The 17,500-nt window shown below is 50.6% G+C and overlaps 1 protein-coding gene across 13 annotated transcripts in view; it reads left to right on the top strand.

Moving 5' to 3' along the window:
• EBF3 (EBF transcription factor 3) overlaps positions 1 to 17,500 on the top strand; it is a 127,974-nt gene that overhangs the window by 75,683 nt on the left and 34,791 nt on the right. For 9 of the 13 annotated variants that reach the window (XM_086681190.1, XM_086681201.1, XM_086681203.1 and 6 more), the window contains 2 exons: positions 11,782 to 11,863; positions 15,430 to 15,574. In XM_086681190.1, coding sequence (XP_086537316.1) covers positions 11,782 to 11,863; positions 15,430 to 15,574 — 227 coding nt within the window. The remainder of the gene's footprint in view (positions 1 to 11,781; positions 11,864 to 15,429; positions 15,575 to 17,500) is intronic. The other 4 variants (XM_086681197.1, XM_086681196.1, XM_086681192.1 and 1 more) reach the window with 1 other exon arrangement.

Raw genomic sequence — 17,500 nt, 5'->3', positions numbered from 1 at the left:
GAGTGGTTGGCTGCCTGACCCACAACTGTGTCTCAGAGTGTTAGGGTGGCCGCCCGGGCAGGAAGGTGTGCCCTGTGCTGTTTGCTCTGTTACATGAGCAATTAATGGGGCTCTTTACTCTCAGGGAAGCCGACAGTCTTCATAACCAAAAAAAAAAAAAAAAAAAAAAAGAAAACCACTTAAGTGGATTTTGCTAATTTTTTCTTTGATTTCAGGAGCGTGAAGAAAGCACGTGGAGCCACTGAGCTGTGGCGGGGTACAATAGGGTGGCAGGAGGCTGGCTTCTATGTTCTGTGCAGTTTGCATTCTTGACACATGCGACTCAGGCCGTGGGGAAGAAGTTAGGGACTGCCGCCTACTTCTTTTTTTCTCTTTTTCGTTTTTTAAATGTTTGTTTATTTTTGAGAGAGACAGAGACAGAATGCGAGTGGGTTAGGGGCAGAGAGAGAGGGAGGCACGGAATCCGAAGCAGGCTCCAGGCTCCGAGCTGTCAGCACAGAGCCCGACGCGGGGCTCGAACTCATGTGAGACCATGACCCGAGCCGAAGTCCGATGCTCAACCGACTGAGCAGGTGGCCCCCCCCCCCACTTTTTTTTTTTTTTTTTCTTAAACAGGATATTCTTCAGTTAATTCTTCCTGGTTGCTTTCCTTAATTCTTGTAACATCTGCCTAAACGAAGGGTGAGGCTATCTCAAAGTGAATGACAGAGTTGTGCGTGTCCTCTCTGATCACACCAGTAGGGAAAGTGTTTTCGAAACTCACGGGTAGGCTCTGCTGGTCCTTTAGTTCTTGGGGGTGGGGGTGGGGGTGCTGCTCAGGTCGTGGGTGGGTGTGAACGGAGCCCCTTGACAGGGAAGTCTGCTGGCAGAAGAGCCAGAGAGGAAGACGGGACGACCCAGCTCAGAGGAAGGGTCTGCCCCAAGTTTGCTGGCTGGAGGGGAGCTGTGTCCTGACTGCACAAGGGCGTCCGTGTGCGCCCCATTGATGCTGCGGCGAGAGGCCCTCTAGTGGGGACAGGAGGCACTGCGTGCCTCTCTGCCTCCGACAACAGTGCTGTCCCTCAGGACCCCAAGCTCATTGTGGACCCCCTCGGCAGCAGGAGGGCAACGAAGTGTCGGGGGGTGGGGGACGGGGGGTGCTTGGGGGCTCCCTTGTGGACCCTGAGCATAGCAATGGGAACCTGCCGGGCTGCCCATGTGCCAGGGCTTGACCACAAGCAGAGGTGATGTGCCACGTTCCCCCGCTCACCTGCTTTGCCGGATGGACGCTGGGTTTGTGAGGTCACCCTCCTGAAAGTTGCAGTCGAGCAGGACAAGCAGAGAGGCGCTGTCCGATGGCTATGAGGCCAGTTCCACTCGTGGTTCTGTGGGGGCGGTGGGGACACCTTTCTGGGTCCACTGACTCTGCTGTCACTCCTCTGGCCCAGGCTGTGCCATCTGTAGGGCCCCTGCTCACACTGGGATTTTGATAATTCTCTACCTTTTTTTTTTTTTTTATAATTGCAGAATCATAAAATATTTTAATTTCAAGGTTAGCAATTTTCTCTTGCATACTTAATTTATAATTAGCTGGTTTATAAACCTGTTCTGCGAATATAATTTTACTGTTGCCAAATGTTCTTCATGAATAATTAAGGGCAAATCCCTATTTATCAAATTATTAATATACCTAATAGCCTTGTTTTCATAAACAATGCATTGGAGTTGGATTTAAAGAAAACCACCTCTGAGGGATCTGGTGTTCTGTTCCCACCACGGCAAGGACCTGCTCTGGGCATCTGCACAGAGGGATGCTTGTGCTGTGTTGATGTCACGGCCCCCGGCCTTCTTTCCTCCACAAAGGCCCAGGTATCAGTAGCTGGACAAACACAATGGCCATTCACCAGTGGGACTGGCCTTCTCGGCCTCTTGAACAATGTTGTTATTTGTTCTAGCAATTCACCAGGAGCATTTTTGGAGGAAATGTAACAGATGAAACCATGCTTTCAGCCTTTAAAAGTCTCTTTCGGCATGATCCCACCCCCATTAGTAGGGGACCGCTTTTCAAAGTGAGGAAAAGCAACTTTTATGTGCGAGTGTGGACCCGAGGCGGGCATGAAAAGCCTCCGTCCCGCCTTACGGTCCGTCGACCCCCAGACCGTACAAGGTTCGGTCCAGAAGACGGAGGACGAGCCGGCGGAACCTGAAGACTCGCGCAGGGGGTGTGAGTGTGTGACACTCGGGGAGGCTCACGCGCCCCCGCCTCCCCTCTTCAGCTCCCTCCCTTCCATGGAGGAGGACGGCACTGTCCTTTCTCCTTGGGCCAGACCTCAGATCGTCTCCTCGCCAGAAGAAGATGCCCAGCTCACACTTAGGAGAAGCTGCGACGACCGAACAATATGCAGGGCGGCCACGGTGCTAATTCGCAACTATTCATTAAGAGCCAAACTTGTAGGGTCCATCCGCCGAGTATCTGCCGGGTTTCTAGGGCGCGGTCTCCGAGCCCGCCGGCGGGGTGTTCCAGCAGCGAGGGGCAGGTGGTCCGGCCCGGTGAGCTGGGTTTGTGCTCGCTTATTACCATCCGCCAGGTTTCTAGTTGAGGCTCTGGAAGGAGGTAGGGCCAGGCCCCGGTCTTCTTGGGGCTGGCATATGAGCCCGCTCGCCATGTGTGTGCGACTCCGTGTGTATGATTCATTCCAGAGCAGTTTTAGTCCTCATAAAATATTCATTTTGGTTGTGCAGGGCCCTGTAATTGCCATCTCTCACCCTGAATTATTTATACCTTGCACAGACTGACAAAGCTTTGCCATGCGGCACTAGATGAATCAGAAACACGGATCTTTGCTGCCAACAGCATTATAGTTTCACAAAATATGGCACCAACGTCATTCTGGGCTGCCTCATCTCTAAATCCAGCTTTTCTTGATTTGACATTTTCTTTACTCTTCCATTGTCTTAGTCAGGCAGAAAGGTTGCCTCTCAACTCAAAGCAGCAACCTTTCTTGCTTGCATTATAGCCGCTGTGCTTGAGAGGACTAATGTATCTTTATTGCCCTTACTTTTTTATGCTCGGTAACAAGACAGTGCTTGGGCTCACTTTAGAGCCATATATTATACATTAGCGATAAAATGATGCAAATAGTCCTGAATACTCTTCAAACAGATAGTGGAGATCAGCCTGGACCTAGCTGCTTGTCACAAAAACAGAGAATAAAAGGTGACGTGAGAAGTTGGGCGGGGGGCACGCCCCCGGCTGTGGGCCCCGAGAGCAGGCCTGGGCCCAGGTGTGGCCGGTGCCCGGCTTGGGTGTCTTGGCTGGCGGGGACAGGCGATCCGAGCACCCTGCTCCTGGCCCCCTGAGTGCACCCACTCCCCGCCAGCCACCCCCTCCATACCTCCGCCCCCCCCCCCCCCCGACCCCGGCCCTGGGCTTGCCCGTCGCCAGCCTCGCTGGGGGCCCCGGGCACACTGCCTCTCATCCTGCCTGCCCCCCCCCCCCGCCCCTGCCACACTCCAGGATGTGAGCACTTAGAATGAGGGACCTTGGAACCCCTCCGAATATTTAGGAAAACCACGTGAATGCGAATTAGGGGCTGGGAGGCTGGAGCCAAACTCCTCCACAAACCTTTCGAAACTAGAAAGCAACCCAATGGACTCTGAATGCCAGGAGCTTACGTTTCTGAGAGGAGACAATGACAGCCGGCAACAATCCTGGTGAAAAATCCCCGGGTGCCGAAGGCTCCAGAAAAGATCATGTGTGGAATATTCACACACAGAACTGGAGGGCGGCGTGGGGAGCCCAGTAAGGTTTGCCGTGATTTTAACACCTCAGCCCTTCCCTGAGCCACAGACCAGGATTAATTTATGGCTCCTGGCTCATCAACAAAGGGACGTGAAGAGGGTAGGCTCAGTGCTGTTCCGAGTAATGTATGACCTGTACACACATTTCTCTTGTATTTGTTGACACGCAGGGGTAATGAAGTTAAAGCTTCGCACACATGTGCCCCCTCATTAAGCTGCATTACCTGCATTAAAACTAATAATTGCCACTCAGAGCTGTGCTCCCATTAATCATTTATAATGTTTTAATAAGTTTTTAATCAGGACCTAAAAGGCTAGAGAGGCCGGCATAGGCAGGTTCGACACTGGTGTCCTGTGTGCATGCACGGGCTTGATTTAAAATGTGATTTTTTTTTTTTATTAATAATTCAGCCCACAAAGATGCTAGTTCTTAATTAAGCAAGCTGGCGTGGATGGGGGGCGGGGGACGTGCATGTGAGTAGGAGATTGTCCACTTGGAGACTGGGTGGGGAAAGCCCCGAAAACCAAAATAACCAAAAAACCTCACATTTGTTTTGAGAATGGTCTCCATAATGGACAAAAATCGGAACGGCAAGGAGATAGTCCCCATTATCTTCAGATCCCTAAAAACGCACCCGTGTCTGGTGGGAGAGGTTTGAAGCCCTAAGTTCGAGTAAGCGAAGGCACTTAATCTCTGCGCACAAAGTCTCTGTGAAAAGTCCCCCCTGGAGCTGGCAACAAGTCAGGGGGTGCATCTGATGTGAGCCAAGTGATGCTGGCATTTTTCTTAAATAAGGAGCTTCGTGATCAGAGCTGGCAAATAGAGCAGTGTCCAGAGGGAGTGAGGAAGCTGTTTTAATGAGCCCGCAGCGAAAGACAAAATACAGACTGATTGACAGGGCGAATGATCTGGTGGGGAAATAATGTCAATGCTGCATCGCCCATTAGAAATAGAGAAATAGGTAAAGAGGAAAAGGGAGCTAGGCACTTGAAACGAGAGCGAGGTCTGGTGCAAATACAGTGCACTTCACGCTTCCTTTGTGCTGTGCAGTTGACTTCTTTTAAACAGATAACCTTATCAAAACTATCACGAACTATCAGCAACAGTTACAGAAAATACTAACTAGGATCCTGACAGCGAGGCGGGTAGGGTAGCCGACAAAGCACAGGACTCTGGGATGCGTTTGCTTTTCGAGTGTCTACCTGGGTTTTACTTATCTGAACACATTAAAACCACCCGGAAAAGTTTAATGCAAGTCATAGAAATTTCTCCAAAAGGAGGGCTTGGCAGGATCTGTTACGGAGGTGGATATTGAACTGGTCGGCAAAGCTATTAAATCCCATCAGATCTCCTTGGCATCATTTTAATGAGAATCATTGCAAAAGTACAAGATCATGGTATCTATAAGTGCCTCTTGACAGCCTCTGCTGAAATTGTGATGAAAAGGAAAACCATTATAGCAGAAATTTAGCGATAAGGCTGTTTGGAGGGACGGCGGGGCCTACTGTGGCTCTAGACCGTGAAGGGTTAATTTTCTAAACCTAATAATGTTCGATAGTGAGGTATTTGTCAGGAGATAAAGAAGTGATAGAATCTGGGAAGTGGGTCCCTTGGTGATTGTAGTACAAATATTGTTAATGCGGTGTGGTTACTACAGCGAAGGGAAGTAAAATAGCTCTGGTCCACTAGAGACAGGCTCTGCTACAGTAGAGCAGGAACCTCCAGACAAAGGCCAGTAATTGTTGAACTACGAGTCAAGCCGTGGATATTTTCAAATCCTTATACATCTACATTTACATGCAGGGGACGGCGCGTGCGGTGGTAGGGGGGGTGGGGGGGACGGCCGCACAGAGACCAGGAGCCCACAGTGGGGAGGCGGGCAGCCCCAGGCCTCTGGCTGGGGAGGAGTCCCCTCGCGGAGGACATCTGGGCACAGCTGTAAAATTCAGTACTGTCACCCTCTGCCCCTTCGTTATGACGTCATGTAGGCACTACAAGTATATGAGACCCATAACTTGAAATGTACAAGAATTTAATAAGTCTGGTGTTGGAACAATTTGTCATGGCATATTTGAAGAATAAATCAGACTAATGGAGCACACTTTCCCTCCCGTATGGCATTACGGAACGTGAGCCCAGTAATCGCTAATGGCAGGAGAGGGAGAAAAAGAGAGGCCTGACATTCAGACCCTCGCATTTTGGAAATCCGATACGTATTGACCTGTGTACTATCTCAGTGCACAGATCTGATGTCAGCAGAATGTAGTCTTGTATAGGAACTGCTCATTACAGGGTTTGTGAAGGAAGCACATTGTCTCTGAGCACCAGAACCCGATCGGCTAGAATTGCTCAGTAATCAATACTCCAGCGACTGATGGCCGGGCACGCACACACCACAGCTGTGGCCACGGCTTTCAGGGACTTCCCAGTAATTAGCAGGGACTTCAAGGAAGCACTCCACTGGTCACTTTCTTATCAGTCAGGGAAAAGTCTCTTAAAGGCTCTATCTTTTAATTTGACTCTTTAACCGTTTCCTTTCAAGAGCGCCTTAGTGGCCACAGCCACGACTCCCAGAGAGGGCCCCCCCGCCCCCGCCCCCGCCCCTGCTCCTCTCCACGCACACATCCAGTTTGGGCCGGGTGGGGGCTTGGGATTGTGCTGAGCAGGAGCGGATTGACGGGACATGAAATTCGCCGTTTTACAGTGAAGGAGTCAGTGGCATTTAGTTCCTTCCCAAGATTGTGCAAGCCCCACCCCTCTCTAGTTCCAGGCATTTCCACCCCCCACAAATGGAGACCCTGGGCCACTGAGCAGTTGTTCCCCACCTCATCGCCCTCCCGCCCCCCCCCCCCCCCCGGCCCCTGGCCACCACGAGTGGGCGGGGACTTCTACAGCCGTGTTTTCTGGTTGGTATCTGATACTCTTTCTTGTCAAGGTAATATTATTAAAATAGTCTCCTGGTTTTGTGTTCTGGATCCAGGAACTACAAACGTGGGGCTTGATCTGGAATGGGGTTCTTGGGTAACCTCCAGAAGCTGTCAGCGCCATGATTTACACACGAATGCTTTGGGTTTTCTGATTGATGGCATGGAGGTCTATCCGTGGCCGTGTTCATTTGCAGCTTATTAAGAGCCTGGCCTTAAAATGGAAAAGCGAGTACCCCCTCACTCCACCCCCCACCAAAAAAATATATCGGTATTTTTCACTCTTGACTCAGATTTCCCGTCCTGTCCATAGAGGAGGGCCAGAAGAGGAGGTCGTGCCTCTGGGACAGAGGCTGGGATTGAGGTGTGGGAGGGGCCTGTTGGAAGCCAGACCTCTTTGCTCTGAGCCTGGAGCTCAGCCTGTGCTAAGGTGTGGCCTGAGGAACCCTGGGACGGGGCCCGCCAGGCTCACACCTTGCAGCACGCTGTCACTCGTGTGTCCAAGCCCTGGCAAGACCGAGCCCCGGAAGAGTCTAAAACTTGGTGATTAAAAAAAAAAAAAAAAAATCCCTACCTATAGGGCTCCCGAAATGCCGGGAAGAGGTAATTTCAAACAAGTGATACCCACGTGCAAAAGGCAAGCAATTAAAACCGCTCCGAGTTCCTTTTTTCTCCTCAATCACCAGGGTGCGCACGCCAAGCCCACTGCATTTCTAAGGAGACAATCTATTTCTCCTTTGACCAGAGGGAAAAAAATCATTATTACATGATTAGTGGCTTCAGTTAGGTGAGAAGCGGCAGTGCGGGGAAGGCGGTGAGGGTGAGTGGTATTAATTACCTAACACTTGCTGGCAAGATAATTTTATCAGTGATTTGGCCACTAGTAAGTTGCAGCTTTTGATAAAAGTGGGCAAGTTCTTAGCTCCTAGAAACATGAGGGAAGGGAATGGTGTCAGATGAAATGCATCTCATCAGCTTTTCTCTGACAAACCAAATTCATTCCTTATGTAATTGATAACGGCCTTGTCCAATTATTTCACACATTACAATACACAGAGGCCCCCTTACAGGTTTTGCAGGGTTGTAATTAGCTATGCTAATATCTCCTTTATTGGCCCTAATATTGCTCGACACCTTTTGCCATCCTGGAACCCACGAGAGCCCCATGGCCTGTCAGGACCGCTGATTATTGAGAAGGATAGCTTTAATCAAACATAATTGCAGTTAATTTTTCTCTCCTGCTCTCTGTTGCCAGCGTCTAATGCCACGGACTCCTTGATATTCCATTAAATTACAATTAAACAGCCTCCTTTGTTTCTGATTGTCCTGAACACCACCACAAAGTTCTGTAGCCGTTTAAAGGAGAACTGTCTGTCCTAATTGCCTGCGCGCACACAAAGGGCCAATTTATGCAATGCCCATGTAGAATTTAAACAGTTCATAATGTAATGGATATTACACAGGAGCCTAACACTACAATTAAAATGATTTTCATCAGATAGAGCAGCTCTGGTTAATCAGCTTCATAAAAGTAAATATAAATGAACTAATTCATAGCTTAAACACACAGAAGTGGAGCAGACTCTGAAATGAGTTACTGCAGTGGGGGGCTTGCCCCTCGTCATGGGCTGCTGGGGGCGGGCTCCAGTTAAAACGCTTGATCCCGTGTTTTGCTGTGGCCCCACTTATGGCGTCCACGTCCACCATGTGGCACTTCTGGTGGCGCTGTGGCTGTTGGAGAGGATGCCGGCATGGATGCGGCCAAGGCCAAACCTGACTTTCCCCGCAGGTGCAGCCATGGCCGGGCTTTGCCAGGTAGCGGCCCCTGCAGACGTGAGGGCCCGCCCTGGAGCTGGCGGCAGAGACCGCAGGCAGGTACCCGTTGCCGGAGCCAGCGGACTGTCCCGTCCCGACCCCCAGGCAGCGGCCGCTCGCCCACCTTCCCAGGTGCTGGCGAGCGGGAGGGAGCCCGCTGGAGCCTGCTCGGGTGGCCTTCTCTCCTAATCCCTGCACGCTCTAAAAGTGGAAAACCTGGTTTCGGAAGTAATGAGCTCGCACCTCTCCCCCTTCTCATCGCTACTGAGAACTGTCCGGGGTCTTGTCTGATATCTCCGAGCAGAACATTACTGGGGAGTTTCCGCCGATGTGAAACAGTTTGCCCTGGGCGGTTGCCTTCACTCCTGCCGGAGAGAAACAAGTAAATAAAGCCCATATTTCAAGCTTGATTTACTCTGGTACCTACTGTGAAAGATGATGGCTCTTTAGGGAAATAAAGACAGGGTCAGGGAATTAGTGTACATAATGGTCATTTTGATGATGGGCCAACAGATGCAATGGAGAAGCGTACTGTACACAATTAAGCATAATGTACTAATGACAGGTTAGAATTTTTATCGCCTCTTTGCCATCGAGCAGCAAATCCATGTTTAGCAGTAATAAAGAGTTTATTGGTGTTAAAGCCAAAGATTTTCTGACATAGGAAAGATTTTTCCCTTCATAACAAGAGTATTAAATCCTTTGTGTACCAGAGTCTGGAAGTAAGATATGTAAAGTGGTTGTCAGATATTTCTTAGGAAAAAGCCAATTACAGGGTAATTGAGTAAGGGGTGAGAATTACCATTTGACTTCATGTGTAGGGCGTTGGGTTTCCTCTCCCTCCCCAAACATCCGCCCAGCGTCTCGCTGAGCCCTGGCTGGTGGGAGCGTCCCTGCGCTCTGGGCGTGCTTGCACCGTGTCTGTGGTCAAGCACTGGCTCGTCTGTCGCATCCGCCTTGTAACCCCAACAAGGGTAAACGGTAAGCACGAGGCTGCCCTTCCTCCCGGCTGAGGCTTCCTCTGTCTGGCCCTAGATGTTGGGCCTTACTTTCTGTGATCGGGACCAGAGCTCTTGGAAGGGGCTCTACCCTCGGGGGCCGTGCACGACACACCTCCCCCGTGTGCGTCCACGGCCCACGAGGTACTGGGTTGGAAGCAAAAACTTCCGGCGCCACATCCCAAGCAAGCATGTGTGCGCCCATCCCCGGCAATGCTTTGGCTGTCCACCGGGCCTAGCACCCAACTCTGTTCAGCTAAAGTTCTGCGCCAGGCCCAGCTCACCCTCCTCACGGCCAGTGGCTATTTAGACCATCTTCAGAACACTCTGCTGCCTCGCAGGGGAAGGGTGAGCCGCCTAAAAAGATATCGAGGAATTTAAAGAAACCTCTTCCGGGGGGGGGGGGGGGGGGTAAAAAAAAAAAAAATTCTTTCGCATCGCAAAAAAAGCTCCCGCAGACGGCTCCATCCAGATGAGAGCTTCTCAGGCCGGCACCTGCTCAGAAGATTAGCCGGGTGGTAATGTGTGGCATAATTGCACCATGTGGCTGTCCCCGAAGTGAAAACCTAATTGCCTGACTGGACGATAAGTTTGTGACGCCCTCACCTTGTTAGGGCCTCTCTGATGCAGTTCAAATGCAGTGTGGCCGCAGGTGCGCCTAATTTACCTCGCTGCAGAGCGCGTGGAGTTTAATTGCACAGTGGTTGTTAGGAAAAATTGGTGGGTGGAATATCAAGTGACTCACTGTATGCTGATGGCAGATGGTACTGAGAGGCACTGTGAGCTAAGTGTATAGGTGAGGGGAGTTAATAAAAGATGTAAATTCTGGCCTAAAATAGTGAGGCCTGGTGGTATGTAAGAAAATTTAATTAAGTGGCCACGATTCTTTTTCCCATCAATTGGGTTTTCTTCTTCCGCGCGGAAAAGGCGTCCGGGATACGTTGGGAATGCAGCTGCAGGGATGAATCTTGGTCGGTGGAGTCTTTTTATTTTCTGATGTGATAATTGTCAACAAGAAATCTTGACCGTTAAGGCTGAGTTCAAGAAAATCATGTGAAACTTCATAAAACATTAATAAGCCTCAGGTAGGACAGGGGATATTTGGACAGAACGGAGAGGGGAGTTTTGTTGGTTAACTTTGCGGGACAGGATGCTCAGACACTGGTAGAGAGCATGCGTGTCAGCACAGAGACCCCGCCCCCGCCCCGCCCACAGTGGGCGTGGCTTTGTACCCGGAGGCAGAGGGGTGCAGTCTCCCCCGGGGTATGTGCTCCAGCCAGGTCTCCCAGCATCCGTGGGCTCACGTGGTGGGCTAGAACTTCTGTTGTGAGCGAGCATGCGGGCATGGAGGGGACAACGTGATGAGATTTTTGTCACAGCATCTCAGCACCCTGTCAGGACCCCTGAATCTTCATGCCTCAGAGCACAAGGGCAGGGCTGGGGGTGGGGGGAGTACAAACGGCTGTTGCCTCTGAGCCAGGCTAGCGGCTGCGTCTCCCCGCTCTCCCCCTGAGCCACGGTTTCATTGTTGTATCCCCAAATCATCGATTAGTTCCCTAAACACACACACAGACTTTTCACAGACGTTATCGCAGCCCTTAAAGCTCACCCCCAAATCCTTTCTTTTCGTCAGAGTTGCACCCACTGTAACTTTCGAAAATACGCCTTTGGAAGTGTGTCTGGCTGGGCGGTGGCGCCCTCGGGGGTTACGGTTGCCAGATGAAGTTGAGCGCACCCAGTTACATTTGAGTTATGGGCGAAGAGCAGTTTTTTAGGATCGGTGTGCTTTGGGATGTTCCTGTCCTAAAAAATTACTCGTCGTCTACCGGAAACGCCAATGTAACCAGGCATCCTGTGTTTTTATTTGCTGAAGCTGGCAGCCCCATCTGGGGCGGACAGTTCCCCAGTGCTTAACGTGCAAAGGTCCAGGAAAGAAATGGCCAGTCCGAGTCACAGCTGTTATCATAAAGCTTGGAGACCCATAATGTCAAGACAGATGTAAGTCACTGCTTGTGTGTGTGGACACCTTCTGCGCTGGCCGGCAGAGCCCGGGGCGCCTTTGCCCACGCCGCCGGCGTCGTCTCCCGATGGCGCCCCCTGCAGGCGACGATTCATTGCCGTGCTAATCGGGCGCCCCCTGCAGGCAGCGAGCAGCGGGCGGTCGTGGGTAGCCTTCACTACTCCCCGCGCAACGGCGTCTTTCTAAAAGTCTGTGAGTTTGTCTGATAACCCTAACAAATATCCGTTTTTTGTATTTTTGTAGATTCTTTCTAAAGTTTTTCCTCAAGTGCAATCAGAACTGTTTGAAGAATGCAGGCAACCCTCGAGATATGCGGAGATTCCAGGTACTCGTTTCTCAAAGACACGCGGGCCGTGGTCCGCACTTTTAACGTGAAATTTGAATTCTCTGATGTTGTGATTGTTCAGAAAACAGTCTTTAGTTCTCCAAGGGTTTGGGAGCAAACCAGAATCGGTTCATTTGAGAAAAAGATTTAAATCGAGTTGCTTTAAAAACAATCCAGCGTCTTCAGTATGCCAGATTCATGGCATCTGTGCATACCTAAATGGCAAATTGAAATTGGCTCTGAAAATGGGACCTTGGCTTTGCAAGGTGCACCTCTCAGGGTGGTCACGCCGTGCCTGCCCACCGTGTTGGGCTTCCAGACATCTGGAAATTGGAATTATCAGAGCTGTAGGTTAAGTCGGGTTCCCTTTTACATTCAACCATGGTAAGTCTTGTAGGTGTATTTCAGAATGTCCTCAAAGTCCTCTCCGTGTTAGTACGTAACGTAGCCTGTTTCCTCAGTTGTACATAGTCGTGTACGACTGGTTCGGACTTGGAGCCCGTGCTCAAGGTCGTCGTTTTAGGGATGGATGGATGGAGTTTTCACAGGGCAGAGCCATAGTACAGCCTGTTGGGTAAGCATGAGACTTTGGGCCCTCCTCATGAAGCGAGCCTCGCCTGTTTGATGCAGGCCTCTTACAAGTTCCAGAATGTTCTCCCAGCTGTTTCCTTTCCCTCAGGGTTGATCTGTTCTTGCTTCCTTAAGCCCGTGCCTGATTGCTAGGCTGTGTTCCTGGGTGCAGGCTAACTCATATTCTGGTTTGCTTCAGAGGACTTCATCTCCAGGAGAAAGGATAGAGAGCTGGATGGGTTATCGCTGAGTCCATAATTTTCTTGCCTTTTGAGTGGTTAGGAGGTTACTTCGGGGTGAAAGGTACACCATATATGATGGATCATCTTGCTGAATTTAATTGTAAAAATATTCCGGGCTGGGACACAGAAGTGCTGTTAGTCCCTACTAACCAGAGAAGAATCTGGCAGCGAGTGGAAATGAATGCCACATTGGATGGCTTACCATCAAACCGCTCAAGGTCATTTTTAGAAATTTAACTTACCTTCCAGGCTTTTAGGACACGTGGATTTGTCTTACAGCCAATCAGCCAGTCAGAGAAGGGTCTGTGGGCTGGTTCACAGTCATGCTCTGCAGGTGGGGGACAGTGTCTCTTGCAAACATCTGGGCCGCTCCCACCTTCTTGCTCCAGGCTTCATGGTGATACTGGCCCATCTAAGCAGAGCGGAGGTCGTGCGTTGTCTCGCCATTGGCCACCATGCCATCCGTTGCCAGTGAGCCCACAGTTACTAGAAGGATGGGCTCTGCTCTCTTTAGTTCATCTCCCCGCCTTGCAGAGGGTTTAACCGGACTTAAGAGTGTGTCAGGGCTTACACAATATCTCCAGCTGGCTTCACAAACTCAGCACCTTTCTGTACGTATACTGCAGGGCTGGCCCTGGCCAAGAGACAAAACACAGCTTGTCTGCTTCCTCTGCTGAACTACACACTTTTCCCTTGGTGACTGACCTATATAGAGATGACAGAGCCAAGACTGTCCTTTTTTTATTTTTATTTTTACCTTGCTTCTTTAACGTATCATGGTCTAAGAGCCTGAGGACGGTCAAGTCTGTGGCTCAGAGTTAGTTACGTGGCCCTTTGCATCGTGCTTAGATGAGGATACAGGTACAGGTGCTTCACAGCCCAGGCGCGGGGTGGCCCTGCATCCTGGGGATGCGGCAGGTGCCCACCCCATGGGTGGTGGCTATCAAGGAGGTGATGACACATCTGACATTGGACGTAGGGACGCCGAGGGCGGGACCCACAGTGTTTTAAGGCTCGGGGGGGGGGGGGCAATATTATGGAGACTCTCGCAGTCTTGTAGAGCCGTCCTGGGAAGGAAGCATCAAGGAAAGTGCCTCATGAGGGAGTTTTGGGGGATGTGGTGGGTGCTGTCCCTGCTTTACAGTTTTCTTGTGGGCCTGAGGTTTTTTATAAAAACCATCAATTCCCCGTGTATTCATATGTATGTATGTAGTGTTGACCTTTTTTTTTATTATTATTAGTTTTCTTTATTTTTGAGAGGCAGAGAGAGACAGAACACCTGTGGGGGAGGGGCAGAGAGAGAGAGGGAGACACAAAATCCGAAGAAGGCTCCAGGCTCTGAGCCATCAGCACAGAGCTGGACGTGGGGCTCGAACCCACGAACTGTGAGATCATGACTGAGCCGAAGTCAGATGCTCAATCGACTCAGCCACCCAGGTGCCCGACCTTTTTTTATTCCTTAAAAATGCTACTTATTTTTAAATCTTTGATCACTTTTATTCTTTTTTTTTTTAATAGACTTTTTTTTGAAGAGCAGTGTTGGGCTTTCAGGAAGAATCCACAGAAAGTTCCGAGAATTCCCGGACATCCCCCTGGGCACACCCTCCCTGCCAGTTGGCCCTGTTGTTAATGTCTTGCGTTGGTGGGGTACATTTGCTACATCGAATGAACCAGGGTTGATGCATTATTAACTAAGGGCCGCTGTAGCTCTGGCTTTCAGTAGTCATTTTACATGGCATGTTTGGGCATGTGCAGACCAGGCAGGGAGGGCACACGTGGGCTGGGAGGCCTCCTGGTCCCTCCTCTCCTGCTCCAGCTGTGTGTGTGTGGGGCTCTGCTGCTCTGGGTGGTGCTGGCCCTCCCCGCTGCCCACACGTGGCAAAGAGCCAGGCTCCCTGCACCCCAGATGCAGGCTTCAGCCGCACGAGCCCTGCTGTGAGGCCCAGGCTGGACCAGGGCTCACGCCTTTGCGACTCATGTCGGCTGTCCGGCAAATAATGGACCGCGTGGGCTCACCTCTGTTTGAGAACGATCTTAAGGCTGGGTAGGGAGTCCATTAAAGGATGCTTGTCACAAGCCCACCTGGGAAGGTGTCTGGGGGCTGGGCAGGGGTGACCCCGGCAAGGGCATCTGTCCAGCAGAAGGGGCCATTCCACTGGCACCAGGGTCCTTGCCGTCCTCTGCTGGTGAACCTGAGAAAGATTCTTGCTTTGGATTGACAACACTTTCACCATTGATACTCAGCTTGGTCTTTTCAGATGCAGAAAAGTTCCTTAGCAGACATTGGATGTAATTGTAACATCGACCCAGGGATGTCGGACTGTGGGTAGTGAGTGCTTCTGATTTAGGAAGCCTGCTTTTGGCAACTCTGAATCCTCACAGTGCTCCAAGGGAGGACAGTCTCAAGTGAACTCATTTTAATTAGATAAACTATCCGATCAATATGTGAACAGATCAATCAAAACAGCAGCTTTAAAATGAGCGGCTGGAGGGGTGTTTCTGAAGCTAATGGCTGGAGGAATATTTCTCTGAATTGAACTCACTCGTTAGCATAATAGGAGATGAAACTGTGATTCAAATGGGGCAGGTTTTGGAGAGAAGCAGTCTTGAGTCCAAACAAAACAGCCCATGGGCCCCCCATTAGCCAGGGCTGCGGGGGGTGCGCGGCGGAGGCCCCCCAGGAGCGGACGCCGGTTCCCTCGGCCACAGGGCTTCCCTTTGCCAACTCGTTTCACGTCCACTTCGTCTCTGCAGGTTGTTGTGTCGACAACAGTCAACGTGGACGGCCACGTGCTGGCCGTGTCTGACAACATGTTTGTGCACAACAACTCCAAACACGGGCGGCGGGCCCGCCGTCTAGACCCGTCAGAAGGTACGGCCCCTTCTTATCTGGAAAATGGTAGGCACATGTTACATGTCTTTTTTTATTTGCAATGCTTCTTTTCCTTTGCACCATTTTTTATGTTGAGTCATGTCCAGTCGCCCTCACCGGGTGCCCCTCTCGGGTCGGACGGCCCCGGCGGGGGCACGGGCGCTCCCCGGAGCCCCCCGCCGCCAGCCCTCTCCGCCCCAGCTCTTGTTGTGGGAGAGGCCTTCTCACTCACTTCACCTGCCACGGGCTTTACGTTACTGGTTTGTTTCTAAGCTTTCTTTTGCTTGGAGCTTTCCTTGCAGTTTTAATTTATTTGGTTTTATTTTGGCTGTCCTCAGCCCCCATACAGAAGGTCATCCCCAGACACTCTGTGCACGTCTCAGTGGGTGGTTGTGTTGTGTGGTCCCATGAGCTCAGAACACACTTGGAGGACCAGTTCTCGTCTCCGGATGGAGTGGGCCGGGGGCGGGGGGGAGGGGGAAGGGGCAAGGGGCTGAGAACGAAAACCGCATAAAACGTACCAAATGCTTCCAAGTGCCTGACTTCTTGTTTTGTCTGTTAAAAGAGAAGAATTTTGCTAAGAGTGATACAGGCAGGGGGCAGCGGTCTTAGACATGGCCTCAGGGCTCAGAAACACTCAGACGCCGAGGGCCTTCCCCAAACCCCTCACTCACGCAAGTCCCCACGGTTTATCCCACAGCCTTTAAAATAAGGTCCTTGTCCTCTATACTAAAACGCTGCCCCGTAATCACGAGATCCTGACCGATAGGAGTTGTTGTTGTTGAAAAAGTAATGTGAATTGCAAACAAAACACGGTTAAACCTCTTGGAGCAAAGAGCCCATAAGACAAAAACGGTTTTGAGGCAGATCCTGTACGCTGAGGTCTCGAATTCAGGAGCCACACGTGAGGCAGGCAGATGTGTACCAACAGGAAAAATGAATGAAGCGTGTGTAGATGGTCAGAGTGAAGTATGATTCAGACATCTAGAAACTGGAAGACAATTTATGAATCTGCTGTGGTCCACAAAAATAAACTAATTTGTTTTTCTACATTAACGACTGAGGTATAAGAGAACAAAAATATCATAATTAAAGGTCGCCCTGGGCACCAGAGTCATTAGAATCTGTGACGTACTGTTTATCTCCTTCCTATGCACTGAAGGTAGGTGTGTGTTCTCCTTAGCAACCATCACTAATGAGGTTCACAATTAAGAAGGTTGAATCCCTGGTCCTCGGTCCCTGCTTCCCCAGAGAGCCAGAGCTCACAATGCACTAGGCTCGAGGAGGCCCCCTCAGCCCTCTGGTGTTCAGTTGTAGTCTGGGTCCAAAATCAGCCTCCTCTAATGAGCTATTATGATCTGAGCAAAGCACAAGTATTTATTTTTGTAAGTAGCGTGAAAAAGCATTTGACTGTAAGCAGAAAAGATAGCATTTAGAAAAATAAAGGCCACTAGTGGGTACCTTGGAGATAAGACCCAGCTAATCAAAAGCTATTTGCCGAAGCAGTCTTGCTGAAGATTTCTTTTAGGAAATGTTTGTTTCTCAGTATTTTATCAGCAAGTCACTTTCTTGCGGGAGGTTGAAACCTCTCATTCCGCCCCAGAAAGTGACTCATCAGTTTAAAATGCAAATGGGAGATTCTCGGAGAACCAGCACGTAGAGATAGGTCTTCACGAAAGGGGCATTTCTCGTAAACGGTAAGATGTGCGTGCGCGCTTGGCCATTAACGCCCAGTTCTCCGAGCCCTGGACAGAACGTGACAGGGCTCTCCGCAGGACCAGGACATATGCGCCCCGTGCTTCGGCTACTTCCTGAAGAGCCCACACTTCCAAAGTTCATTTTGAGGGCTGGCCATAACCGGCCCAACGCCCATTTACATCCTCCACCCTGGTTAGTACGCATCGTAGGGGTGTGGGGTGCTGGCTTTGAGTCAGGCCCACATTCTTTAAGGAA

Source organism: Puma concolor, chromosome D2 (assembly GCF_028749965.1).
Source record: "Puma concolor isolate L17-30 chromosome D2, mPumCon1.1.hap2, whole genome shotgun sequence".
Taxonomy (NCBI): domain Eukaryota; kingdom Metazoa; phylum Chordata; class Mammalia; order Carnivora; family Felidae; genus Puma; species Puma concolor.
This window is presented reverse-complemented; position numbering and strand designations above follow the sequence as displayed.